Source organism: Sander vitreus, chromosome 1, assembly GCF_031162955.1.
Source record: "Sander vitreus isolate 19-12246 chromosome 1, sanVit1, whole genome shotgun sequence".
Lineage (NCBI taxonomy): Eukaryota > Metazoa > Chordata > Actinopteri > Perciformes > Percidae > Sander > Sander vitreus.
Window position 1 is genome coordinate 22,330,953 of NC_135855.1, and position 27,989 is coordinate 22,358,941.

General features: G+C 39.1%; 1 protein-coding gene across 2 annotated transcripts; it reads right to left on the reverse strand.

The window, feature by feature from the left end:
- Nucleotides 1-156: 156 nt before the first annotated feature.
- On the reverse strand, nt 157-27,969 carry LOC144516734 (inositol 1,4,5-triphosphate receptor associated 1-like). 2 transcript variants are annotated; one of them, XM_078248286.1, is made up of 23 exons: nt 27,471-27,969; nt 25,673-25,820; nt 22,366-22,394; nt 16,461-16,679; nt 14,386-14,492; nt 14,226-14,287; nt 12,683-12,847; nt 12,330-12,407; nt 12,190-12,230; nt 11,928-11,984; nt 10,984-11,355; nt 10,739-10,817; nt 9,840-9,960; nt 9,644-9,674; nt 7,092-7,232; nt 6,808-6,939; nt 5,123-5,276; nt 4,870-4,919; nt 4,134-4,280; nt 2,929-2,993; nt 2,280-2,402; nt 1,858-2,001; nt 157-1,104 (listed from the first exon to the last, which is right to left on the reverse strand). In XM_078248286.1, exons 1-23 carry the CDS (start codon nt 27,918-27,920, stop codon nt 942-944), a joined length of 3,078 nt encoding a protein of 1,025 aa, XP_078104412.1. In that variant the 5' UTR covers nt 27,921-27,969; the 3' UTR covers nt 157-941. The 2 variants fall into 2 exon arrangements, with proteins under 2 accessions (XP_078104412.1, XP_078104403.1); XM_078248277.1 differs by having other exon boundaries at nt 10,984-11,439.
- Between the last annotated feature and the right edge of the window lie 20 nt (nt 27,970-27,989).

Below are 27,989 nucleotides of genomic sequence, written 5' to 3' on the forward strand. Positions count from 1 at the left end.
CGCCATATCAACTTAAAAGGTAATAATATGTAAATGTTGTGTTCACTGCTTTCAGATGGTAAAACAAACTTAGATGTTAGCATGCTAGAAGAGGGATTATAGCACCACATTTGCTTTGGTAGCACCTTATATTACTCAAAAGAAATTGATACAAAATCTCTCAGGCACCTTTATTTAAAGGTGAAGTGGCAGAGCCTAAAATACACAAAGAACAAACAACAGGTAGGCACACATGTGCAAAGTAGATACAAGTAAGCCTCATGCCATTTAGTCAGTGCTCTCATACAAGAAGAAAATCTCTAAGTGCTCTGATGACACAATCCAAAATGGCACAAACGAGAACCATCAACTGCAAAATATTGCACTTAAGGAACTTTGGAATGTGCTTATATTTTAAAGTATTTAAATACACATTATAGAAATTAAACAAAACATAAACATTAAATATTAGTTCAAAATCTCTCAGGGGGGTTTATTATCTATTGGACCTAAGAGATCATACTTTAACATTAGAGTGTAGATAAATATACACTGTTTCTACTGCGGCATTTAATGGAAAGTGCCATATTCATCATCAAAATGTACCCAAACCAGAACATATCATTACATATGCATCTAATTTAAATATATAAATCATCACACTATATAATTGGTCCCTTAACAGACATTATCTTTTTTTCTCGCTGCAGCAAACAATCTCTAAATTTTTCAATCCAAACAATAGTATAGCTTTCTGTTAACTTTGACAAAGGCAAGCCCATAAAGCCTCCCAAAACGTCTTTGGCCCTCGAGAATCAGGGTCATCGATTCAAGTGAGTGTGGTGATATGGTAAACTGACAGAGACGGAGGACGACTCTGTTATTCTGTACTGGGGTTCTTTGGTTGTTCTGCTACACTCAGTCCAAAGATCTTCATCGCCTCGCACAAAGTCCGTCCCTGCTTACGTGTCCTCACGTCTGTTATAGTAGTCACTGAAGAATGTAAAAATACTGATAACGAGACACATAACCACAAACAGTGTCAGGGCGATCCAGAGAAGTCGCCGATTCAAGGGAATCTTGGGACAAAAGCGACCAAGAAGAACCAGGACCTCCTCCATCCTCCTGTGAAGATAATGACCTCATACAGTATACAGTATACAAAGGTACATCTACTATTTCCATAGCTGTCAACAGTTTTATATGTGTATTCTTTAAATGACAGATACATAACTAAATATTTACTGCAGCAAAATCAGGCTTGAAATCATCAAGAGATACATGTATTAGAAAGATTTTTCTACTTAAACTGAGAAATGATTTATACATTCCAAGATGGGTAAAATAGATAATATATTTGTTGGAATAATGAACATGGCAGTTTACTTCTTTAAATGTGATTTCACCTTTTTCTTTTTGTTTCATGGTTTACCATTCATGTATAATAATATGCAAACTCTGCAGAGCTAAATAAAGACTATAATTTATAACTTTTGGGATATAAATGTCAGTGCCTGGCAATAGTGCTGTATCCAGTATGAAAAAAAAAATCTATGATGCAAGTGGCTAATAGGTGTGCAAAATGACAAAATATATTTTAAAAGTTGGAAGATTTGTATAAATACTGATTTGGATTATTACCTCTTTACATTTGCACTACACATTTGTTTTGTTAGAAGAAGCTTTTGATATATTTAAACTACTGAAAGTTTTAGATGTGCCACATGGAGACAGGTTTTCTTTAGGTTTACTGTCATGGTGTAGATGAGATTCAGGTAACTTGGAGACTTGTCATTTGGTCTGCTTATGTCAATACTGTCAAAGAACAACATTCTGGATGTCTCTTTTCTTTTTTTTAAAGCAGCAGATTCGGTTTACCTGCTCGTCCTTAAACTGCTCGTCCGTCTCTTCTTTCCGCTCTCTTCATCCTTATTTTTTGATTCCAGCAATTTCTCTGCAGCATTTTCCTCTTCCTGCTTTTCCTCCTGGAGCACTTTGCTTTGCCTCAATCCCTCTTGGTAGCTGCATTTGAAATGTTCAAATTTACTAGCAATATCTAACAATATACAGTAATAATATTGATGTTCTACTATATCATTGATGTCCTATCATCAGGCAGTAACATATGTAGAATTTAGTATTTAAATTCTCTCTATGCTTAACATTATATACATCTTATATACATCTGCATAACAAAAACATAACTGATGAGTCCCATAAATGTGGTGATTTATGATGGGCACCAATGTCATCACACAGATTGTTTGTGTGTAGTTAAGGATGAGGAGAGAAGGCCTCACCCTTTATTATACGCCTCCTCCTCGAGCTTTGCCTTGAGCTCGGCTCTGATCTCAGCTTTGATCTCCTCTAAGTTGACTGGAGGCTTGGCTGGCTCACTTTCCTGCCCTGACACCCTCTTTCCACTGCATTGTTTCAGATGGGAAAGAACACAGCAGGCATTATAAAACTCAGAAGAGTGTACATTTAGGTTCCATCACAACACCGTGGCCTTGTTTAATAATGGATAAACTGCAGTACTGGCTGAGTAGCAGTGTGCATTACAGACACCATCGCAGGCAAGGCAAGTACAAAGTGAAGAAATGGAGCTGGCACTTTGCACATTTGTTATTGCTATTCTCGTCTCCTCGCAGAACATCTACACACTTGAGGGCTCCACTCAGGCTCTCTTTATAACCAGGATATGATTGGAGCCTAGTGCCTGGACTTTGTCACTCTTTGCACAAATGTTTAGGTTACGACCCAGGTTAGCAGTTTGATTATTTTTTATGCTGTCAGGGTTATTTTCACCCCACTGGGGCTTTCTCTGCACTGTAAAACGTGTGTGTGTGTGTGTGTGTGTGTGTGTGTGTGTGTGTGTGTGTGTGTGTGTGTGTGTGTGTGTGTGTGTGTGTGTGTAAGCAAAACACCACCAGTACATAAAGTACGTACCATTCTGCTGCTGCTGGCTCTGTCGCCTCTGTGGGAGTGTTGGGTTTCACATAATTTGCTTCACACTAAAGAGGAGAGTGTTAAATATTGTGGAAGAATATTATTGCCTTCTACAATAATAATTTTAAGGAAACCATGTGAGGAATTAGTCTCTTAAGTGGAACTGCTAACAACTCAAAGACATCTTAAACATGACAAGAAACTGCAACAACACTGCTTTTTATGTATTGTATTTTGTAAAGTCTTAAACTGTAAAGTAAATACTAACTTCTATAATTATATTAAATTAATATAGATTGGCCCATTGGTGATTTTAGACCCTTTTTAGGGGGGCTCAAGCCTAAGCAATTCAAGTTAGAGTTTGCGAACGTGTCTGTTGTGACAGAGGACAAACAATTACAGGTTCCAAGGGCTTGAAACAGGTTTAATATCCTGTGTCGCTGTTGCCAATGCTACCTCTAACCCAGTCAAGGAAAGGGTTAACAGAAACGTAGTGTTGGAAAATCGGAGGTGGTTGTGCCAGACTCCCGTCTTTGGCTGAGTCTCTATCTAATCTGTCAGAGGGATGGCAGGAGTGCCGTTGTGAAGTTTATCGCTGGTAGTCCCCAGAGAAGAAGTTGGTCATTTCATGGCGCAGATTAGAACCCAAATTGAAACATAAGCAACTAAAATTGCTGAATGTTAGAACATCGTGTCAAATTGGTCGTTATTATTGTGACTTATAAAATGTCAGGTTTACTTCCATCATAGTGTTAATAATGTCATAAACGTTGTTGTTCAGTAGCTAGCTCGGCTAAGAGAGATTATCGGCTAATGAAATTACTGATTTAGCAGGGGGGGTTAACACTTGCAAGGCGCTGTATCCGTGTCACATTCTCATTAGGGGCTGAGCCCCCCTAAAGGTCTGATCCTAGAATCGCCCTTGGATTGGCCTATGACTAGGACCAGAAACTATTACTAATAACCAGTAGATTACAGCAATATGAGACAAAAGGTTTACTTTCCAAAACACTATTAATTCATTTTGAAATAAAAAATAAAACAATAATTGATGTACAAACTATTTCATGAGTAAGTTAAGCAAGATGACTCCTAAATACTAACCCATTGTTCATAATTTTCTGTCAGCAGTCAATCTGAGAGAGTGGGTGTTACTGCATTAAATGTCATTTCCCATAATTTCCCGACAGGACAGGAAGACCTACCAGGACAGGAAGAGCAGCACCAGCGGTGGGTCCCACGTTGAGGCTCACAGTGGGTCCCGCGCCGGCTGTGGCTGGGGTCTGACCTGGGATGTTCAGGAGGTTAAACTTAGGCACCACCGCTACGCTCACCCTACGTCTGGGCAGAGCCTAGTCAGGGCCGGGTGAAAAGGAGACAGAACATGTGCCAGTGGTAAGAATGGAAAATAAGCATATTAAGGATGTAAATGTTTTGGACATTTACATCTACAGAGGCATGATGATGTCACTGAAAGAAGAGACAAGTTCATACATTAAACAAGAAACACAAAAGAACTTCAAAAATAGGACATGTTTAGTGCTAATTAGCAAATGTTAGCATAATAACATGCTAAACCAAGATGGTAATTGTCATTTAAGCCTATTAGCATGCTGACATCAACGTTTATCCATAAGCACAGCCTCACAGAGCTGCTAGCATGGCTGTAGATTTTTAGTTTTATTATAAGATCAACACAAACAAAAAAAACTCTTCAACTTGCTTTGTTTTGACTGACTAACAGTACAAACATTCACTATACAACCATGTGAAACAGAGAAAAGCAGCAATTCCTCACATTTGTGAAGTTGGAACCAGAGAATGTGCTTAGTAGATTATGAAAACAACAACAATTATGAAAAAAATTGTAATTTTCTGTTGATTAATGGACTAATTATTTCAGCACTAAAAAACATCATTTGGGGAAACTGCAGTGCTCACCTTTCCCAGGGTGAGGGACATCGATCTTGACGGCCGCGGAACTCCATCGTCTTTATAGAGACGTACAAAGAAACACCAGTTACAGTTACAGTGGAACGCTCCCTGTGAAAATATTCTTGCAGAGCAAAGTAGCAGTGATGCTAATAAAGGTGCATGCTTTATCAAACCCTTGATAAATAAAGTTTATATGCATGAAACAAAAAAATGTGTTTTCCTCTGCTCGATCTGAATGTGGTCACCAGCACAGTCTTACCTCCAGTGTCTATGGACCCTCCGTAACAGCGATTTGAGTTCTGGTTGGCCAGCTTCTTAAACTCCATCAGCTCTGCGTGGTCCTTCTCATATGTCCTCTTCAGATTTTCCACATATTGCATCATGACCTCGGTGGCCTTGTTCATACGTTTCTCCTGTTGCACAATGAAAAGTCAGGTCAATACAAGACTGCACTACTGCATATATTAGCACAGGAAAGTGACCTAACTAACCTTAAAGCAGAGAGACTTTGAATTAATTACTCTTTGCAATAAGAGCTGTGAAGCAATTGTGAAAACAAAATTACACAAACAAACTTATATTTCTACTCAGAATTTCAATAAACATTTGACTGTCCAACATCCATTTGACTTATTCCATCAGATTTTTGGGTGTAAATGTGTGTTTTTAAAGCTGAATTAATTGTTTATTAGGCCACTAAGAGACAGACAAGCTACAAAACAAGTTGACAGACACACAGTCCTGACCTATTTAACTAAGTAACTGCCTACTAACACATCCAGCAGATACAACATAATTTATCTTCCCATTAACATCATGTTTTTGGCCACCTGATGAATAGAAGTCCAATATTAACTGGCATGTTCTTATTTCATGGTTTCATGGTTTGGTCTCCCCAAATATCTGTCTTTTTATGCTAAATTTTCTTTACCAGTGAGTTGCTAAGTTTGCCTGTCAGCTATTTGGTGCTGGGCAGGTAGCATACAGTGTATGCTATCAGTGTTATTTGCTGAAAGCAGCTGACGGCTACTGGAAACTGGGTTGAAGAGAGCAGTGACTGGACCATACAGTAAAATGTACTGTAAAACCAAAATAGATGTTAAAAAGGTAAGAAACATGCAGAGAGCACATGGAGAGAAATTGTGGAAAAATCCTTATAGTAACAATAAATCCCACTTCATATATTTTACTTTTCCTTTATACCCTATGTGATTAGCACACGTACAAATTATTATTTTGCAGTTTGTGTATGAAGCAGTTTTTAACATTTCAAGAATGCATAAATGTGGGGCACATGGGTTGGTCACCTGGTAGAGGGTGTGCCCATATACAGAGGCTTAGTTCTTGACACAGTGGCCAGGGGTTCGATTTCGACCTGCAGCCCTTTGCTGCGTGTCTAAAGCTGTCTACTGTATCTGTAATAAAGGCCTAAAAATGCCAAAAAAATAAATAAATAAAATTTATAAATGTGGCTGTCAAAAAAACAAACTGAAAGTCACTCAAGAGACTTCCAGTCATCTGAACTGGATCGAAAATGTTATATGAGCCTTCCTTTCTGTGTAATTGATAGAGCCCTATAGTTAGATTGTTATTAATAGATGGGCAAGGAAAAAACTGAAAAGGGCAGTAATTCATCTGAGTGGTTTTGGGATTATAAATAGCTGAAGACCTTTCTATTGCAAAAAACAGTAAATTTGCTCTTTAACTGATGTTTGTTTTAGCTGGAACGAGGTCAGCCATGACATCAGATAAAACTCTTCCCCATAATTTTTTTAAATGCTGCTAAACAGGCATCCCATTAGCCCCGAGACATCCTGAAGAAGACAGTATCTTTTAAACAATAAGATGTACTGTATATTTAAACAATGCAGCAGTCTCTTTCTCTGTCATTAACTGTCCTGCATTTCTCAGTTTGCTTTGTCATCTGCATGTGTATAGCTGCACCTGTCGAACTGCTCCGACGATCTCTGATCTGCTGGAGAGCCGTGTGGCCAGTCGGTGCAGCACCGCTATTGTCTCAATGAAGCGCTGGTAGGCCTCACGCTGCTCCAGGTTTTGCCACTGTGGCGAAGTAATCTAAAAGAAAAACAACATCTTGTCAACACCTCTCTTAGGAAAACAAAGTGTTTTAAATTTACTGTGGGACACTAAACAAATGAACTAGCATTAAAAAGCCAGAGGGAATTCTAGATAACCTAATGTCAGCTGCTGATTTTTCGAGGGCTGACCTTCAGTGCACCTTTGAACTCTTCTAGTTCTTTCTCTGTGTCTTCCTCTGTCAGGTTCCTCTCCCTCTCTGCCTGTTTGAGCCGCATCTCCAGAGTGTAGTTGTCATTACGAAATGCCAGTGACAGCTGGATAAAAGCATTCTGTGGGGAGGAAGTTACTGCAATATAACACTCAGAATGGCAGCACATTAAATACAGATGAGCTGCTGGTGATGGCAACACACCAACTCAGAGAAATAATCAGAGGAATCCATAGAAAACTTTTCCACAGTGCAGTACGCACATGCGCACATGCAAACACGCACACGCACACACACACACACGCACACACACACACACACACACACACACACACACACACACACACACACACACACACACACACACACACACACACAGGCTGAATGAGAGTCAGTGCGGTTGTTTGCGTAATACTAATATGCATTCTTATTGGTTAATGTGTGAGGGAGAATCAATCAGCCCTGAGACGAGCATGAGGAACTAGCTGACATTCTGACGTATGACCTCATGGTATTTTTCTGTGTTGATCAAAGCCAGTTTGCACAATTTTCCAACATACATGGGCCACGGCTGAGAGGAAATATATAACCTCTGACTGTCCTGATCCAGACGCATCCCAGAGGGAGCAGTAAGAAGGGCTGCAGCCCAAGCCTGACAGCGTCATTAATGTTTGCATTTTTCACCACAGGAAATCACTCTGAGTCTCTTCGGTCTAATGAGGAATAGAAAAACACTTTCCTGTTGACAGAACACAGCCAAACTCAGGCATCCCATTTTCTACGAAGGTGTAATCAACTGCTTTGGTAACAAAACAAAAATGTTATGTTATTATTATACTCTTGCCATGATTAACATGGCAAGAGGCAAATTCTAGTTTTATAATCATTTTTTATTTTATGTTGTGTTTAAGTAGTAAATAAATGTATTTGTAAATAAGTTTAGTCTCTTTTAAAATGTTAAATTATGAAAGGAATAGTTCAACATTTTGGGAAATACACTTTTTTGCTTTCTTGCCAAGAGATAGATGAGAAGATTGATGAGCACTCTCATGTCTTACGGTACATACAGTAAATATGAAGCTATAGCTCCCAGTTTCGGTTGTGGAGTCAGACACCATCTCCACATTTAAGAGTAAGCTTAAAACTCTCCTCTATGATAAAGCTTATAATTCTTAATGGATGTCGGATTCATCTACCAACCCTTTATAGGCTGGCACAGGTTTGCCTTGGACCAGCCCTTAGCTATGCTGCTATAGATTTAGACTGCCAGGGGACTTCCTGTGACACACTGAGTTCCTCTCTCCTCTCTCTCTCTCTCTCCATCTATGTGCGTTCATGTCCCATTAATGCATGTTACTAACTTAGCTTCTTCCTAGGAGTCCTTATGCATTCTTGCCTCACAGATTTCCTTGGATTGGGGTGGCTCCTGGATTGTGGTTGCAACAGCTGCCGTGGTCCTGCTCACCACCCTGCTACACGCTGCACTCCTGCTACTTTATTATTAGTTATAGTTCTATTATCTTTACTATAATTGCCACTGTTCATCATATCATTCCATTATACCCACTTCTATAATTACTATGAGTCATATTTCTGTGTATCTCTCTAGCTCTTTCTCCCACCCAGTCACGTCAGATGGCCACCCACCAAAAGTCGATCCGAATGCATGCTCTTGGGGGAATTGTTGGGTCTCTGTAAATTATAGAGTGTGGTCTAGATCTACTGTATCTGTAAAGTGTCCTGAGATAACTTTCTGTTATGATTTGACACTATAAATAAAATTGAATTGAATTATAGCCAGGAGATGGTTAGTTTAGCTTAGCATAAAGACTGGAAATGGGGAAAAAGCTAGCCTGGCTCTAGGAAAGGTATCAAAATCTAAAGGTATTTGCAAAAAGCAAAGAGTCCAGGAAGTTACTAGTTTAAGAAATAGTCCAGCACATAAGCTGCTTTAAAATGGAAAATTGTCATGTTTTATTTTTTTACTCTTTATTATAGAGTGACAGTGTATAGACTAGAAAGGGGGAGAGAGATGACACGCAGCAAAGGGCAGCAGGTCAGATTTGAACCCGCGCCGCTGCAAAGGACTCTACATGGGGCGAACGCTCTTACTGGGTGAGCTAGAGGCCACCCCAGGAAAATTCTCGGTTTTACACAGCACAGATTTTGTATGGATTAAACAAACAAGATATAACATGTTAATTAGTAATCTTTTAAGGTGCTGGTAGGCAGATTTTTGTTATTCTTGGACAGAGCCAGGCTAACAGTTTCTCTCTGTTTTCAGTTTTTATGCTATGATGATAAGTGTATTTCCCAAATTGACAAATTATTCTTTTAAATTGCAGACAAGCACAAACACAGCACCACAGTCAGGAAAACTAAATCAACGGTAGCATGCTGGACAAAGTAGTGAACTTTAAATGCTTCGTCATGAAAGGGAATAATTGGATGTTTTTGTGACTTTGTATCTTTATTTTTAGCAGAAATAATCTGTGGAAATCCCCCAAAAACCTGTACAGATCAGATACAAACCTCAACTTCTTTTTCAGTGAGAGGGGGTGCACTGGAACGAAATCAAAGAGAAAATGTTAGTATGTAAGTAATGTACATACAGTATTTTGTACACAGTAAAATTAAGATGTAAGGAGGGTTCTTTTTAGGCGATTAGACAGGACTGATGAGGCAAAAGATTAACGTAAACTTAAGCAGCAGTTGGTTTGTCACACACCAGCCTGGTAGACCTCGGTGGAGTTTGAGTTTTCTCAGCATCACATCTGAAATGTTTGGCATGGCCTCGGACTTCTCCTTTGCCTCCTTACTACTGACTGAGTTTGGAGAAGCTAGAGGACCTGCAGACACATTATTGTATAAATCAGTCCCAAAGAGAATTCACTGGTCTTTTTTTCCAGAGAAGTTTTGATTCAAGTCTCAAGGCATTTGAGACCGGTTTTAAAGTCAAGACTCAAGTGTTTATGTGCCAGTCTGCGTAAAACCACACGTCTTTAAAGTGAGACTATGTCACTTTCCCTTAATAGCAGCCACTTTGCCCACAAGTGGCAACTACAGGTATAATATATACTGAAATGTAGCGTAACAGTAGCACAAGTGAAGAAGAGTCGTAAAGTCAGTAAACTGATTCAGTAATGTCAGATACTGTAGACAGCAAAATGTATCTAGTTTGCTAACATTAGCCATCCTAACTGATTGAAGAAGGCTGCGTTTTATTTCTAATAAATTCAACTTTTCATTTGTAAGAAAAAGAAGGCGTATTTGTTCCTTCAAAAGTAAAATAGTCTCACTCTGGCTTTCTCAAATGTCTAGTCAAGTCTCCCAGCACACACACAATACATAAAATCATCTAAAACCATAATTTCATCTTTGGCTCACATGCTTTAACAATCATGCCATCTGCTGATGGAAAATGAAAACAGCATACACACAGTTATGAGGTTGCCAGTAAATGGGTGGCACAGAGGGAAAAAAAACAAGAACAGATCATCATCATTTTCTGACTGGAACAGATTTTCCCTGAGATTCAGGAAGTGCACACCCTTGGCGATATTGCTGAATGTACTGCTGAAAGTACTCTCTCTTATAGGGACGTCAGGGGAAAACAAGGACTGTTACCTTTTTCCTGTTCAGCAGCTTCACTCAGGTCTGGTAACTTGGATCCCATTATGCTTTGGTTACGCATCAGCTTGTGCTCCTTTATACACGCACGCACGCACGCACGCAAGCACACACACACACACACACGCACACACACACACACACACACACACACACACACACACACACACACACAGAACGACAGAATAAAGAACGAAGCATTTACACAACATTTTACAGGAGAGGCTGAACCAATGCTTTACCTCTCTGAATTTAGACAGTTTTGGTACACTCCCCTGCTGGGTGGGGAGGTCCTTGTACCCTGAGGACTTGAAGACAGCATCCCTGGGCTTGTCTGAGAAGGTGTCCTCCGCTGTAGGAGGGAAACTCGGGGCTCCATTTCTAGAATTAAGGCTGCCTACAGCATCCCAGGAAACAGCCCTCATCAGCGGAGGGAAAGCCCCAATCGTCTTGATCTCTGCTGTACAGGGAGCCTGTTGAGTAGGGGGTTGGGGGACGGGCTTGGCCACCCCTGTGGCCGGGGCCTGGGTGGCGTTTCGGCCTGGACCAGGTCCCTCATCTGCTTTACCGACTGCTGGAGGATTCTTAGGTACAGCAGGATCACAGTTCTCCTTCTGAACAGCAAAACGGGGTGTTAGAGTCCCAGAGGACACTTTCCTCTTCTCAGAGGGCTTCCAGTCCACCAACAGTCTGTTGCCCTGAGGTTAGCAAGACAATAACTTGTATTCATAAATTAAGCATTTCTGTTGTATTAATAAACCTGTAGTATTTGAATTACAATTCCATGTATTGATGAAGAATGTAGTAAACTCCTGCACACTATCAGCACCTTCATCAGGCAACAATAAATGTCTGTACAAAAGTTTGTGCAACTCCATCTTGTATTTGTAGATGTTGAGATATTTCTCGAGATAAGTGAAACGTTTGAGGGGTTCAAAGTCATTGGGATTAGGAGCATGAATGTCTGTACAGAATGTCATGGCAATCCATCCAACGGTTGTTGAGACTTTTTCAGTCTGGACCAAAGATTAAAAACATCTTTAAACTTAAGAGGCTGAAACAATTTTTCAAAAAGTTTGAAATAGAAGTCAGTTAAAATTTGGTATTAAAACGTTTTTTTTCTTCATGTTGACAGTGCGCGGAAGTTGACTCGCAAATAAAAAGAAACACAGTAAGTGAATCTGACCTCCTGATCCTGGGTCGTTACGTCAGGCTGATCTCGTAAAGAAGGAACCTCCCGATGCTACAAGAGAGAACAACATAGCAAACCATCTTGTGTTAATAAATATTACTTGGACCATTTAAAAACACAAATAAGGGAAATAAAATGAGCACTGCCAGTTTTAATTTGGGGAAGTGAGCATGCATCGAACATATCTGCAGTACAACTCATGCCATCGTAAGTGAATGTTGTGTTTTAGAAATAAAAATGACAATTATTTCTTTACCTGCCCAACCGACTGTGAGCTGACATGGGTTGCCTCTACAGCTGAAAGAGCAGAAAACAACCAACAAAATGATTCTCACAAAAAAGTAATAGGAAAATGGGGTAGAAAAGTTATAAATAAATATTTCAATAGTACTTTACCAGTTTGAGGAGCTAGAGTCAGTGAGCTGCTTCTAGATGAACACGGTGAGGACGATGGCGTTGGAGTTGGAGACGGACCTGTGAAAAAACAAAACAACTTGTGAATTAAACACATGACTGATTGAGTTCAATGTGACCTTTTTTAAAGTAACAAACTAAATCAATTATAGGCAAATGAGTTTACCAGAGAACGCTCAGAAACCCTAAAATATATCTTTTTAAATTAAATTAAACTCACCAAGACAACAATCAACTCACCTTGAGAAAGGATCTGCTATGTACAGTACAGTGTGTATGTGTGTGTGTGTGTGTGTGTGTGTGTGTGTGTGTGTGTGTGTTTGTGTATTCACTACCTGTGGGTGAGTCAGTGAGGGAGCGGCGGCCACGGCGTGTCAGGAAACGGTCGCTGACCTTCTTGGCCTGTTGGAGCAGCTCCAGGTTCTTCTGTCGATCCTCCTCAGAGAGCTGCAGCTCCGGCAGCTGATCTTTCACCAAGTCGATCACATTACCCGTGCTGTCTGAGAAAGACAATAGACATACACACATGCAAGATTATTTTTTTGGGGCTTTTATGGCCTTTAATTGACATGACAAGAGGAAAGGGGGCAGAGAGAGGGGGATGACATATAGCAAAGGGCCACGGGTCAGATTCAAACCCAGGCCGCTGCTAAGGACTCAGCCTACATGGGGCGCACGCTCTACTAGGTGAGCTAAAGGTCGCCCCCATATTTATTATAACATGTCCAGTTAAAAGCAAACAGTTAACTGTTATAGACAAACAGTAATGTCAATCTTGCCTGTTCAAACATCAGGTAATGAGGATTTAAAAATAAATTAATTAATTAAATTAAATAATAAAAAACTTTTTGTAGAAGAAGAAATGTTTTGGCACAAGAGGTTAACAAAGTCTGTGAGCTCTTTTGTATTTGAAGAAGAGAACAGAGCAGCTCCTTCAGCGACAGGCCGCTACATCCGCGCTGTGTGAAGGACAGATACCTCAGGTCCTTCCTTCCTGCTGCTGTCAGACTTTATAATCAACACTGCCCCAAGTAGGCTGTCCATACCAAAACTGACAACTCCCTCACGTGCAATATCAAGGTTTACTTATCTGTGCAAAATCATTATCAATATTTTATCTGTGCAATAAAATGAATACTGTGTATTCAACCTTTCAGTTTGTTTACTAATTATATTTTCCCTTTACTGCTTTGGTACAGTCACTTGGTTTTTTTATGTTTTCTGGTGCTTTTTTTTTTACCGTTTACATATTTATTATTATATCTTGCATTCTTTACTGATGCCTCTTGTTTTTGCACTTATCCCCTTTGCTGCAGTAAAACTGCAAATTTCCCCGTTGTCGGACTAATAAAGGATTATCTTATTTTATCTTATCTTATGTGAGCCAATAAATCAGGTGATAAATGTTTGGCCAAGTCAGGGATGTTTTTATCTCCTCCTCTCGTCAGAAAAGGGCTACAAGCTAAACATCAAAAGTAATCAAAGCTGCACAAGCATCTCAGGCATGTGGGAGGACACACCGACAGATTCCTCTCTCAGGACACCGCTGACCAATCTTAGTCGAAATGGGGTGAGGCTTCTTGGGTAACTTCACAGCATCAGGGCATTATTTTGGTTTTACTCATGCTTGGAAAGACAAATCTTTCAAATGTACAAATGTCCACTTAACAACAATCTATAACTTCAATTTGGCGCTGGACTAAAGTAAATGTTGCGAATGATAACATCAAAATAGCTCTCACAGTGCTGTGGCTATCTTTAAACAATTACAGCTGCAGTGTGTGTGTGTGTGTGTGTGTGTGTGTGTGTGTGTGTGTGTGTGTGTGTGTGTGTGTGTGTGTGTGTGTGTGTGTGTGTGTGTGTACAGGGTTTACCCACCAACTGTGGTGATGGGTCCTCCAGAGGAGTTTCTGGCCAGGCGAGCTCTGGGACTGTGTGGCCTGAGAGAGAGGAAACAGTAATGATACGGACATGTTGTCCCCGTTTACAGCCCAAAAAAAAGAAAACTATTTCACTGTTTTAAATGGTGGGCAGTTACCTGGTTTGCTCCAGAGGACGTCCATCTTGTTGTACAATAGTAGCCTGCTGTGGGAAGACGATGGTGGGGGCAGTCATGACGACAGCTCCACTTTCGCCTGGTGTAGACTGTGCAAAAAACACCAAAACACATACAAACATGTCAAAGATAAAACAAAGCACAGCAAAACTGGCATAGGTGTAATACATATGTTTTGCTTTGTTTATGAATATGCATTAGCACAATGTTAATACATAATAAAGGTATTAAAACTAGGAGCTTGCATGTGACATAGGAAGGGGAGACAAATCTGAATGTTGAATTCCATGTTTTCTGATATAAGCATCCTTTAAAAAACTGACTGGGTTGTCTTCACAGATTGTGGGTTGGTAAACACTCCATATACCCAAATGTATGTGCACAAAGCACTGAAAAAATAAAGTTTTTCATGATATGTCTACTTTAAGGATCAGTCAGAATATCCCCAAGTGAAAATGAACAAGAACAGATCAACACTCAACACTAAATTATGTTGAATGTGAACCTTGTCATTAATCTGTTTATATAATTATAACTGCACTTCCATAAAGTTGGGGGACTCACAAAAGACTAGACTTTTAAAAATGAATGGTCAAAATCAAAGCTGCAGAGCCCGAGACATTCTGACTTTTAGTCTCTTATGTGGGTCAAGCTCCAAAGAATGCTAGATCCTGCCCCTCCCATGATGCTCGCAGTCTGTCCAGAGCCACACGCCACATTATACAACTCCACAGTTTCAAACATTTGAAAAACTTTGAAAATCTTCTTAAATAATAGTTAGTTCAATTCTTGTTTCATAAAATCCCAAATCCTTGTCTAACCATAAAAGGTAAGTACAGTATAGGCAAGTAAACATAGACTGAGATCAAACACTAATTCCCTAAGAGCTCCTCTCAGCTTATCTTTGCACTAGAATCCAAATAAAAGGATTTATTCTGATGGTAAATCTGCAGAAAGGCCACAACTGTGCTGTAGAAAAGGTGGATTCTTTTATAGTGTTGGCATATGAAGATTGGATTACACAGCTTCATTACATTCTGCAGAGATGTCTTATCTAGCCTGTGTGTTTATGAGCGAGTGCAGCGGAAGACGATGTTCTCAGACTGTTTAACACTTTGCTGTCTGCAGGATGTTTGCTGCATCAAAGTCTGAATCTGACCTCTTCAAGATGATATTCTTCATATTGTTGCAGAAAAATAAATATCTCTAATCTTGGGTCAGTTAACTCAAATGAGAAAAAGATTTCATTTTCATTTACTTCTACTGGTATCTAGCCATGCAGAGAGTTTAGAGTTTAAAAATAATTTAAATTTAATTTGGGTGAAATGACCCTTTCAATTTGACAGGAGGAGTACTTGCCAAAGTTCCAAGGTCCTATCAGAACCAATCTGATGATCTCAAAAAATGTCACAATCATCAATTCAATTACATTTTATTTTTTAAATCTTGAAGTCAAGTCAATTTTTATTTATATAGCCCAAAACCACAAATCACCAATTGGCCTCAAAGGGCTTAAAGCTGATATTTTATAGAAACACAGTATTCACCAAACACACATCTTTTTAAAGACTACAGCAATGGCTATAACATGGATGATTTACTTTAAAAGGCAGGCAAAGTGGCCTTTTAAAGACTCATAAAATAGCCAGGAATTAGTGGAATTACAGATACATTTAAACATTAGATTAACACAAAAATATGAATATAAAGCCAAAAAAGTAAAATATATACCAAGTCAAAACAAATGCTGATATGGTAACTAGAATTAGTAGCTGTGATCATTTGTGACTTCTCAGCACAGCACAGCCTCAGCTTGATAACCACAAAGAGGATTTGTAACCGGAGTAAAACAAATCTGTGGTTGAAGAGGACTGATTAAATGATTCTACTGCAAAACTGGCAGCAGCATTTTGAAGGCAAAGAAGAAACCTTTTCTTCAGTAGCAACACTGATAGAATTTCCACAACAGAGCCAAATGGATTATTCAGTGTCAGATTTTATGGCCTCACATGCTTTTTCCAAAAACAGAATATGTGGTACAAAAAAATGACACTCACTGTACTGGGAGAGCTGGAAGAACTGTCCAGCTCCTCAGGGGAGTCCTCCTCTTCCTCTGGCAGTGTGGGCATGGCGGGGAGCAGTGGGGGCCGTGAACGGGTGTGGGGGAAAATAAAAGGTCCCTCAGCGGTGCACGGGGCAGCACAGGACTCCTCTGAGTTATGATCACTTTGCTCAAGGGGAGAGCTCTGCAGGAAGTGTTCCTCCTCTTCCTGGAGCTGCAAGATCATGCACACATAAAGACACAAATACATGTATGTTATGCATGAGTAGACAGAGTAAATGTTGAGGGTAACCCTTCCTTCCTGAGTAATTGAACATTAGCAGCTGATCTTTAAAAAAAATACAACTGAATTACACATGAATAGTGATATTCTGAAGGAAGTCTTTTCAGGCTAACCGCAGTTAAAAAAAGATAAGACACCATAAATAATTCCCAAAATAGACTAAAGTGGGTACGCTAATTTTCCCAACAGGCTGTTACATAAGCAACAAAATTCTCCCAGGATTCATTTCCAGTGAGAATATAAGGTAAACATTAAATACTATAGTGGAAAATGTCATGAAACATTTATTCCACATCCTGCTGTTGATGCAGCATGCTATTCCACTAATCTATAGATGGACGCCAAGAAACGAACAATCTGCTTTGCAAATGTATGGTGAGAAACACTGAAAGTGAACATAGCGTTTGTTTGTTTACAAGAAAATGTCACAGACCACCTTTAAGTTTGGGAACATATTTACTTCACTGGGGAAATGGAAGAGAAAAATATGCATTAAAGCAACATTACATAACTATTTTACCTTTAAATAACAGCTTCAAAATAACTGATGCTGCACTGACTTGTAATAGGGAGAATGGTGTCTCTGTCATTCCCACTGCGAACACCTGTTCTCACACTATGTAACTTTGGCGAGTGGGTATGATGTGTTGTTGCAAGTGCTTTATGTTTGGCTGTGTTAGCAAAGTTGTTGATTCGCTAGTTTTTGATCATAAGTAATGTAATCATAACAAATACACATATACAGCTGTCCATATTTATGACAGCAGTATATAAGTGAATTGCACTCTGAAACTGTAGGGGCACCAAATCGCAAAAAATAACAATGTTATACAATGTTGCTTTAAGGATAGTGAAACATTGTTCTTAGACTGAAGAAAATTATACAAAGATACGATATATAAAATATGATTACTGTAAGAGGAAAGCCAACAGCAAACAAACTGACGCAGCACTTAGCTACGAGGAGAAAGTCATGATAGTGGACACACAGCATCTTGACATTAATGATCAACATTGCTGGAGCATCAGCTAGTACAATGTAAACGTTTGGCATCTGAACCCATGATATGGTCCATGCCAATATATGTTATTGGAATATTTTATTCATCATAGACAGTCAGCTTTATGTTCAAATCTCTCCCAAAGCAAAAACAAAGCCTGTGCTATGCTGCATATAGTAAGGCTGCAACTAAAAAATATGTTTGATATATTGTTTGATTAATAATTCAGTCATGTGAAAAGATAGTTCAAAGTGACGTCTTTAAATGTCTTGTTTTGTCCGACCAACAGTTTAAAAACCAAAGATATTTAGTTTATTGCTACAATAGAATAGAATAGACTGTATTGTCATTTCACATTAACAAAATTTGCTGTGCCGTACCTGAATATAAAATTACTAAAAGTAATAAATAGACAAATTAATACTCTAACACACACTCATGCACAGCCATCCCAGTCAATAAATATATGAACAAGTATTTTAAAAGCAAATACAAATACTCACATTTGAGAAGCTGTGGCCAGTGAATCTGTTTTTGTTTTCGCTTAAAAAATTATTATTATACAATTATTCAAATAGCAAAATTGTAGCAGATTAATCTTTTTGTCAATTCACAAATCAAGTAACAAATTGTCATTCCAACTAATGCTTGCCATCAATGCTGTGGCAGTAAGCTGGCTGACTAAACTAAAGAGAAACATTACCTAATTCAGTTAAATATTATGTGTGCAACTTGTTTGAATCATTGTTTGACCTCACAGCTCCTCCCTTTTTAGTAACACATTTATGCAAATCTAAGCTGAGCAGATTTAAACCTTTGAAAAGCTTATCTGCACAGACTATTGTCAGGTGTTACTGTGCTGGATGCTAATGTTTGGTCTCACCAAAAATAGAAAGATTTACATATGCATGACCAGCACAGATGTGGCTGTGTTTTTACTGCCAGTGCAGATGATGAACAAGGCGTGTAGGCGAGTGAAAGGTCTGATGAATTATTTGTTATTTTAGAGGTATGGCATGCACTTTACATAAGAACAAATCCTCTATGAATTCAGGGACAGAATATGCAGTGTGCTGTTCAGTGTCATCACAAACACGACAAGTTCTTGAGAACATATAGAGACAGAAAGACTGAGTCACTGGGGAGGAAATGGGTTGTTTAACTGTCTCCCAGCGAGCATATTTCCTGACTACAAGAATACTGGCATACAGGATGAAATTCACTCCATTTTCTCAGCCTGCAGTAGCATTTATTACAGATGTTTCAATACTTTAAAAGCTCATTTAATTTAATCTGATTCTCACATGAACTGTCTTCTCAGTCGTCTGTAATTATCAAAGAGCAAAAGAGGTCAGCTTTGAGGTTGAGTGAGTCATCAAAATATTTCAAACTGATTAGCTAATTGTCCCTGGAGTTCAGGGCGGCTTTGGTAACAACCACCTGTGTTTGTCGTGACTGACTTAACAATCTTAATGTCTATTTATGCAAACACTTGTTTAATTCTTTCGTCAATATTCTACTTTTTTTCCACAGCTGCTGTAACAGTTGTTTTTATCCCCTAGAAATATGTCAAATAAGGAGATGAATAATTTGACAAAGAAGAAGAACAACAGATAAATCAAAGATAATTATAATAGCTTATATCTGTACATTGTATTATTACTAAGCAACCAAACAAGCTTGCAAATTCATTTGGGGAACAGAATACTGACTCAGCCCAAACAAAGATGCCATCCTGCACTGCAGGAGGCTCGACATTGCAGATCGTTTCCCCCGCAGACCATGAAACTACAGATAAATATTGCAGAGTAATTGAATCACTTAGATTATTTCCTGTGGGGAACAGGACAGAACATACAAGCCTGAACACAGACAGCCCCTGCACCACAGTTCCTCAAGGACAATCTTGTTCCTATAGTATACACTCATCTTCTAAAATGAAACGTATTTGTCAGAGTCAGAATTAACTTCTCATTGTTGCCAGGCCTAGCTGTCTCTTCCCTCAGTGGGAGACGAGGGGACCGGCACCCTCCTCCCCGCCTCTGTTACATAAGCCCACTCCCTCTTGCCAGATTTGTTTAAAATTTGGTTGTGTGAAGCACAGACTACAAGGCCAGCAGAGGAAGTGGTTGCTACAGAGCCACAATATGAGATAACAGGACTGAGGAAGTGTGAAAAAACAGAACAAAATGGATGCACAGAGAGATGTAAAGTCAGGTGAGGGGGGGGTAGATAAATTCATTGACTTAAAAAATGATCACTCACAAAGAAGACAGAAGACAGAGTTTCATTTCCAGACAGATTATGCAAACTCACCCCTAGAAGCCACAAGTCAGACCGACAACTGTCAAAAAAGTCCAAAAGCACACCTTCTTGCACAAGTTTGACACAGCTAAACAGGCCCTAACAGAGGGCTGATGGCGCTCAACCTGCATCTCCTGTGTCCACCTAAAACCATCAGCCACTAAGACCCCACAGCTCTACGCAGCCGATCCTCTGAACCTGTCCACAGAGAGCATGCACGTTACCTGAGTCCACCACTAGCGCTGTGGTGAAACACGCTCACTCCCGCTGATCTCTCCAACTCAAACTCAGACTTACTTCCCACAGTCAAACTGTCACTCTCAGCCTTTTCCTCAGAAAACTCCTCTATCCTCAGGGCTTCTCCTTCCTTCTCCCGTCCCCTCTGTTCCCTGTCTTTTTTCAGCAGCAGCCTCTCTTTCACTCCTGGGAGCTTTGACCATTTAAGGAGAAGGGCTCTGTATGCCTCTTTGGGCTGCTGTGAAGTGTGTGTGTGTGTGTGTGTGTGTGTGTGTGTGTGTGTGTGTGTGTGTGTGTGTGCGCAAGCTGCTGCTACACTGATCATCCCTCAACTAAAACCTGAAGAAAGTTAGAAAAGAATGTTATTTTTTCTGCAGGGTTTGTTTTGTTTCTCTAATCATAGTGTGGGAGCAGTAGGACATTTTGAGTGTTGTTGTATGCGAGGGTATGTTTGTGAGAGATAGATAAGATAGATAGATAGATTTTGTGTCCGTCCGATCTGTGTTTACTCTGCAGCCTAAGAGGAATCCACGCATCCACTTCGGAGCTCTTGAAGTCATTATTTATATCATTATTGTTTGGTAAACTGCATTGTCAAACCTTGCACCATTTGTGCTACTTTTTAGTGGTGAGAGATTTGGGTATTAAGTGCTGCCATCATCCAGAATTTGCAGAGAAAAAATAGCACAGCACAGAGTCACATTGTTTGGAGGAACACAGCTGATGTTCGCAGCAAATTACAGCATCACAGTGTGAATTAACGTGAATCGATAATCTAAAGTGCTACAATGTGAAGGAAACAGTTTATCAAAGGAGCAATTTGTGCAAAAAAGTCAGATGTTCTTCTTGTTTAGTTCAACTCGAGTTAAAATCTTCTTTTAACTTCTTTAGGCATTGGGGTTGTGTTGTTTTATCCAAAGCCAGTGGTGCAAGGAGTATTCAGATTAAAGTAAAAGTACCAGTACAACAATGTAAACTACAGTTTACTGAAGTGAAAGTGAATCAAAATATGATCGAAATATACTTTAAGTATCAAAGAAAAAGTACTCACTCTGCAGAAAAATGGCCTTTGTAACTGACATATTATCATAAATGGCATTATTAGACTATTGATACTGATGCATCAATGTGTACATGTAAGTAGCATTTTACTGTTGTAGCTGATTGAGGTGTAAGTCGATTTAACTACTTCATAGGTAAGTAGATTATTCCAGTGGTTCACAAGAGGGATACAAAATGTATCTGAGAGGTTGTGAGATGATCAACGGGAGAGGAAAGAAGAAAAAACAACATTCTGATACACAAATCTGTACAAATTCTTTGGACTTTTCTAGAATCTTTGCTTTATTGTTATATATTTGCTGATTTAACTTTTGAGGCACGAACGGTTAACCAGTTAAGAAGTTTCGAAGGAGAAGTTCTCTTTCGTGGAACTGCTAACAACGTATCTGAAAAGTGACAAGGTCCCCAAAGTATTTATTGCTCTTTTTGTACGGAGCGAAAATGTTGTGAGCCACTGGTTAAATTCTGTGTTTTATTTTATTTTATGAGATGATGTTTTTTTATGTAAAATCTTAATCTGAAAAGGGTAACACTTAACTTTATGTACATCTATTTAGCATTCATAAGAAGTATATATTTCATTAAAAATATTATATATAGTTAAATGTAGTTGTAAGCATATAAGTGTTTATTATAATACAAGTTATCATTTTTGATAAATACTGTACATTAAAATGTCCTTATATCTGCTTACAGCTGGGGGGTGATTGTATAAAGTACAATATTCACCTCTGAATTGTAGTGGAGTAGAAGTATATAGTAGTATAAAGTGCTGCAAAATTTAATTATTTTCCACATATGCCCAAACCACTAAATCAGATTTCACTTTATCTTTGGCAAGCTCGAAAAAAATTGGTAATCAGCATCCTGTTAAAAAAATGTTCTAACATTTCTAACAAGCCAGTTCAAAAAACCTAAAAGACACACAAACATACAAACACATAAGGGAAACAGGCGTGCCTATACAGAAATAATATCATATTTTACTGCAGTGGAGCAGATAGGAGTCTTACCGTGCTGCAGCTGCCTTGTCCTGTGCCACCTGTTGGAGCCAGAGCACAGGCAGACAGTGAAAACAGTTGATTTGCATTTAACAGGAAAACATGTGCAATGCAAATGTCATGAGACAGTTTAAAAAAAAAAAAAGTCTGTGTGTGTGTGTGTGTGTGTGTGTGTGTGTGTGTGTGTGTGTGTGTGTGTGTGTGTGTGTGTGAGAGTGTGTGCGTGTGTGAGTGTGAGAGAGAGCGAGAGAGAGAGAGAGAGAGAGAGAGAGAGAGAGAGAGAGAGAATTAGAATGAGAAAACAAATGGGAAAAGATCAATTGAGTCCTGTGAGGTTGATGCTGGTGACGTGATATTCATCTGAAGTACTGTAACTCATTTCAGGAAGTATCTCAGCCCCCGTCCACCTTTATAACTAGGGGCAACAATAACCTGGCAACCGTTTCGAGTACATGAGGTGCTTGATCCGCTGGTTGAAAGCTCTTGGCCCAAGTAAAGGCTATTGTGTCGTCTACTTTAGGCGCTCTCAGGAAAACATCAGTAATATTGTGATACCAAGCAAAGGGCTAAATAACAGTGACTTTATGTAGAGCACCATTAGAGCTGAGTAGCAATATGGCACTTTACTAAAGGTAATTGGATTAGATAAAGGTAATTAAATGAACCAGTGTTATTCAAATAGGCGAGGATACAGATAAAAAAACAACACCACCTAACTGCTTTTATGTTGCTTATTTGATGGTGCCATTTCCAAGAATTGACTCTTGCACAAAAGCACAAATCAGACTCTAAAACTACTTGAGTAATGCAACATTTCACAGCCAGATTTTACTTCATAAATCATTATGCAAATCATTGAGAAAAAAAGGTTGTACCTGAAGTGGTGCGTGATAAGATGAAGGTGACAAAGATGTAGAGTAGGTTCTCGGAGTGTTTTGGCAGCTATGTTACTTTTTACTTCAGACACTGCCAGATATACTTTTGTTTGTCTTTTTTTCCTGGACGCTTTCAACCTCAACACAAATCAATCATGAAGGAGCAGACTGTTTACAGCAACCATACACACACACACACACACACACACACACACACACATTAGACACCCACTGCATTTCTAAATGATTTACATTCAGTGGCCAACGGATCTTTATTTATCACACAACCTGCCTGTGTCTTCTTTTAAACAGCAACATAAAGCCTAAAAACAAGTTTGATCCCTGATGTTTCAGTGATGTGCCTAAAGTGTATGTATTATATCATATTAATGTATTAGTGTGAGGTAGATAAAGAGGGAATATAAAGTAGTTTTAAAAAAGGAGGCAGAGTACTCCATTGTACTCTAGATGGCATAGAAAATACCAAAACACTAGCATGGATCCTGCAGCACTAACAGACATTTAAAAGCCCACATTAGCTAAAACATTAGAAAACATCAGCATAAAATCAGCATGTTAGTGATGTCATTTGAGCATGTTAGCAAACTGACATTAGCATTTAGCTGATTTAAAGCCTCCCAAAGCCTCTGTGTAGTCCTTTGGGATGTTTTGTCTCGTCTCTTTTTTGGTAAAGTTATGATTACCATATGCCATATTGTGTATGTTGTTGTAAGTTTTCTTTTCATTTACGCTGTATCCTAAAATATGTGCTTTGATGTCGTTTTGTCTGCTTCTTGGCTTGCTTGTTTTTTGATGCTTAACATTAACACGTTCAGGGATTGCAGATGAAACCTTTTGGTTAAATCTGGCACATTTGACATCACACTAATGTTAATTGTCCATGATGAAAAAAAAAAATGTCTTGTCCATGATGAAAAAAAAAATGAAAAAAAGAAAGTGAAGTACAGTATTCTTGAGGTAATGTTAACATCTATAGCTTGCGGGGAGAGCTCCAAATACGATGAAACCTTCCTCACACTAACAATGACTGGATTGTATCATACACCATCCACATCTTGGTACAGTTATGCCAGTATATCACATTTCATGGCAGCAGTGCCACACATAAAATCATCCTGCTGCAACAGGTGTGTATGCAGCTTCATTTAGTAAACAAAGTCCAAGCCAACATGGCACTGGACAATGTAAACTTTAGAGAGAAGGCCATAAAATAAACAAACATGCAGACATGGAGACGACTACTGTCTGTTCATGTAAAATATAATTTCACCCTCTGAGGCAGCCCAGTGGTTCTCAGCAACCTCAACATGCTCCGAGTTCTTCTGTACATCACATATAAACAATTGCCTCTTTCCTGGGGAAGCAGAATTTAGAAATACGTATGTGCCATAATCTTTCGTATTGGAAATGTGATGAAATGGCAAAATGATCGGTGCACATCCAGCAGCTTTCTGGAACATGAGGCCTGCACACACAGACACTGCATAATTTGTGTTTTCCCTATTTTTGTAGCTAGTATTAAAACATTTCACTGTAATTATATTTTTAATCTTAAAAATGTTTTAAAGAATAGTTATTAAAGAAATACACACATACTCTTTTCACTCTCAACCCTCATCAAGAAAGAGTTCCTCAAAATGTTGAACTATATCTTTATTAGCTGTCATAATAACTGTGCTACAAGCCTTTCCAATTCTTTTGAGGAAAGTTTATTCTTTTATTTACATTTAAATAGTTCTGCTTTTCTTAAAGCTGCAGTGGGTTCCCTCTTTGTCGCACAGGCAATGCATGCGCAGAACAGCCAATAGAAACGCTCTCTCTCTTTTTGATATGACCTGTGATTGGCCAATGTCTCCCATGATGGCTAGATTTTCTGAAGCCTGAATACAGAGCCAAGAGAAGGTGCAGAAGTATAGTTTTCTCTCAAACCTCTTGAATAAAAATATCCTGAAAGGTTTTTATGGAAATTTTGCCCAACAATGCCAAAAATAAAGTGCCTACCACAGCTTTAAATCCCAACTGTAATGCACCTAAAAGCCTGCATAGTGTAACTACACTCTTAGATTTTTCAGCGTCTTTATATAAACAATTCAGACGTAAATGTAAAGTGGGCTGAACCACACAAAGTTAAGAATGGGATGTAGCTAAAAATACTTACCCTCAGTGTGTTTACATTAAAAAAAAAACATTCTGACCTTCCCTCATCTTCCCCATGGCCCCATTTGATAGATAACATACACTCCCTCAGAGCTCATTCTCTTTTCCTCCTTATTGTACCAGCTGTTGTGTGCAATGTAAATATCTACTGTGACTATTTTCAGACATCCTCAGGGGTTACCATCAGAGAAGGAAGTAGCTTTAACTCATCTGTGTCTCACAGTGTACCCCATAACCACGATAACACTGTAATACAGCCATCATACCATTCATGGTTAGCTGTGGCGGCTCACTGACTTCTGGGATTACAGGAGATGGAGGAGGACCGTCTCCGTCTTCAGGCTCCACATCTGAATCGGCCGTAAAGCCTGTCACATCTGTTCCAGGATCAGCAGGCAGACTGGGACCTGGAGACTTCAGAAAAGTACAAACAGTTTGATCACGTGACGTTAAGAAAGACAACAAGTCAACTTCATGTGTTCAACTGTCGTAGAGCTACAATTTATGTTATGTCAAAAATATAAGTCACTATTGTTACATTAATAATAGTGCTACAACTATACAGTAAATGTAAGGTTGAAGTCTTATTCTTCTTTTGTTTGTTGTTTGTTTGAGTCCAATGACTGCATGTGAACTTGAAAAACCCTCCCAAAGCTATAATTAATATTAATAAACTATTAAACCTTTATTTATGCACACTCCCTTGCAACAGTCGTTCCCAACCCAGGGGTCGAGACCCCACACAGGGTCATCAGTTGCCTCCGACTGGTCATGAGATGATCACCAGTGCAGGAAATAAGAAAATTGAAATTCTGCTACACAAAATTAGGGTTATTTTAATCTTTATCCAATCTTTGCTATTTTATTTGAAATGCGTCGTAGTTTTACTTCCTCGGGTCATTTCAAATTATACTAATTAATTAATTAATGGGATTCAACTAAGCACATGTACTGTACCATTTTGAGGTACTTGTGCTTTACTTGAGCTTTTCTAGTCTAGTAATACTAATAAGTAATACTCCACTACAATTCAGACAATATTGTACTCCACTACATTTAACTAGTTATGTAATATTAGAAAATATAATGAACAATTTAATTATGGTGTATTATTAAAGGTTAAAAGACCACATTCCTCTATTTTTGTAAATGCAAGTGCAAATGGTGTAACCTCAACTCGAAACCTTTAATACTGTACCAGCACGGTCTACTCTGGCAGTTTGTGTTCCCACTGGAGTGAATATAAAAACATCTACATGGAGTAGTTTGAGATGAAATCTGGATTACATTATAAATTAAAATCTTAGTTCCCTGGTATTCATGTTGTCAAATACTGACTCAATTCTGGACACATGACAACAGTACATTTCATTTTAAACAATATGTTTTTATAATTTGTTGGTGCTTTTCTGTATCATTTTAATTGAAATTTAGTTAAAGTGCTCATATTATGCTCATTTTCAGGTTCATAATTGTATTTAGAGGTTGTACCAGAATAGGTTTATGTGGTTTCATTTTCAGAAAACACCATATATTTGTTGTACTGCACATTGCTGCAGCTCCTCTTTTCACCCTGTGTGTTGAGCTCTCTGTTTTAGCTACAGAGTGAGACATCTCACTTCTGTAGCATCTTTGTTGTGAGTCGCACATGCGCAGAAAGTACTGCTAGCTTGTCAGTTGCAGAGTATGAGGGAGTGCCGTGCTAGCAGCTAGGCGGAAGTAAAAGCTGGACTACAATTGAGCTGTTTGGAGCAGTTTGTGAACAGCGTTTTCTCTGGAAGATGGTAAGTGACTTTGGGGTGGACTTTGGGCTTTTTCACTTTGTAAACCTATAATGTGCACAAAAAGATATATAACACAATAAAGGGGAAAAGCCAAAAAGCACAATATGAGCACTTTAAATAAAGATATAATCAAACATGTATAGACATACATTTTAGCAGATCAACATACTTCTTACTTTAACTGATGTGACCTTTTGAAATCAGGATAATTAAATAAACTACAATTGGCTTTCACTGTTACTGTCTTGAAAAGCAAACACAGATTTTAAAACAGACAGACCTGAGTTGGATCTTTTTCTGTGATCCGGGCCTCCAGACTGTTCAGCTGCTCGTCAGTGTAGCCTGCTCGGTCCAGAGCCTCCTCCACCCTCCGAGTAATGCTCTCCATCCTCACTCTCACCTGGCTCACCCTCTGCTCACTCTCTCTCACCAGCTTGGCGGTCTCCAGGGCGCTGTTGACCTTCGCCTCCATCCTTCGGAGGGTCTCAAGGAGACAGTCTGTGGTCACCCGAAGCTGGGTTTGCTCCTGCTCTGAGGCAGCTTCACCTGTAATATCCGTGGCCACCGCTGCATCCCTCTGATCCTTCACAACCTTCTTCACAGCTGTGTCAGGTTCTTCTCTCTCAGTGTTGGTTCCCTTGTCGATATGAAGACTGCTGTTCTTCTGCTCGGCGACAAATTCCTGTGCAGATCTTAGAGAGGCTCGCAGGAGGCAGACCTGCTCCCTCATATCAGTGAGCGCCTGCTCTGCTTGCTGGAGCTTTACTTGTGTCTCAGATAGCTCCTGGCCCGACTGTGT

Coding starts and splice junctions, on each gene's coding strand:
- LOC144516734 (XM_078248277.1), bottom strand. CDS start 27,920: ATGAGGGAGCAGGTCTGCCTCCTGCGAGCCTCTCTAAGATCTGCACAG. Junction 7,233..9,643: donor TCACTGAAAAAGAAGTTGAG/GTTTGTATCTGA, acceptor TCCTCCCCACAG/AATGCTTTTATCCAGCTGTC. Junction 2,002..2,279: donor GAGGAGGCGTATAATAAAGG/GTGAGGCCTTCT, acceptor TTTCAAATGCAG/CTACCAAGAGGGATTGAGGC.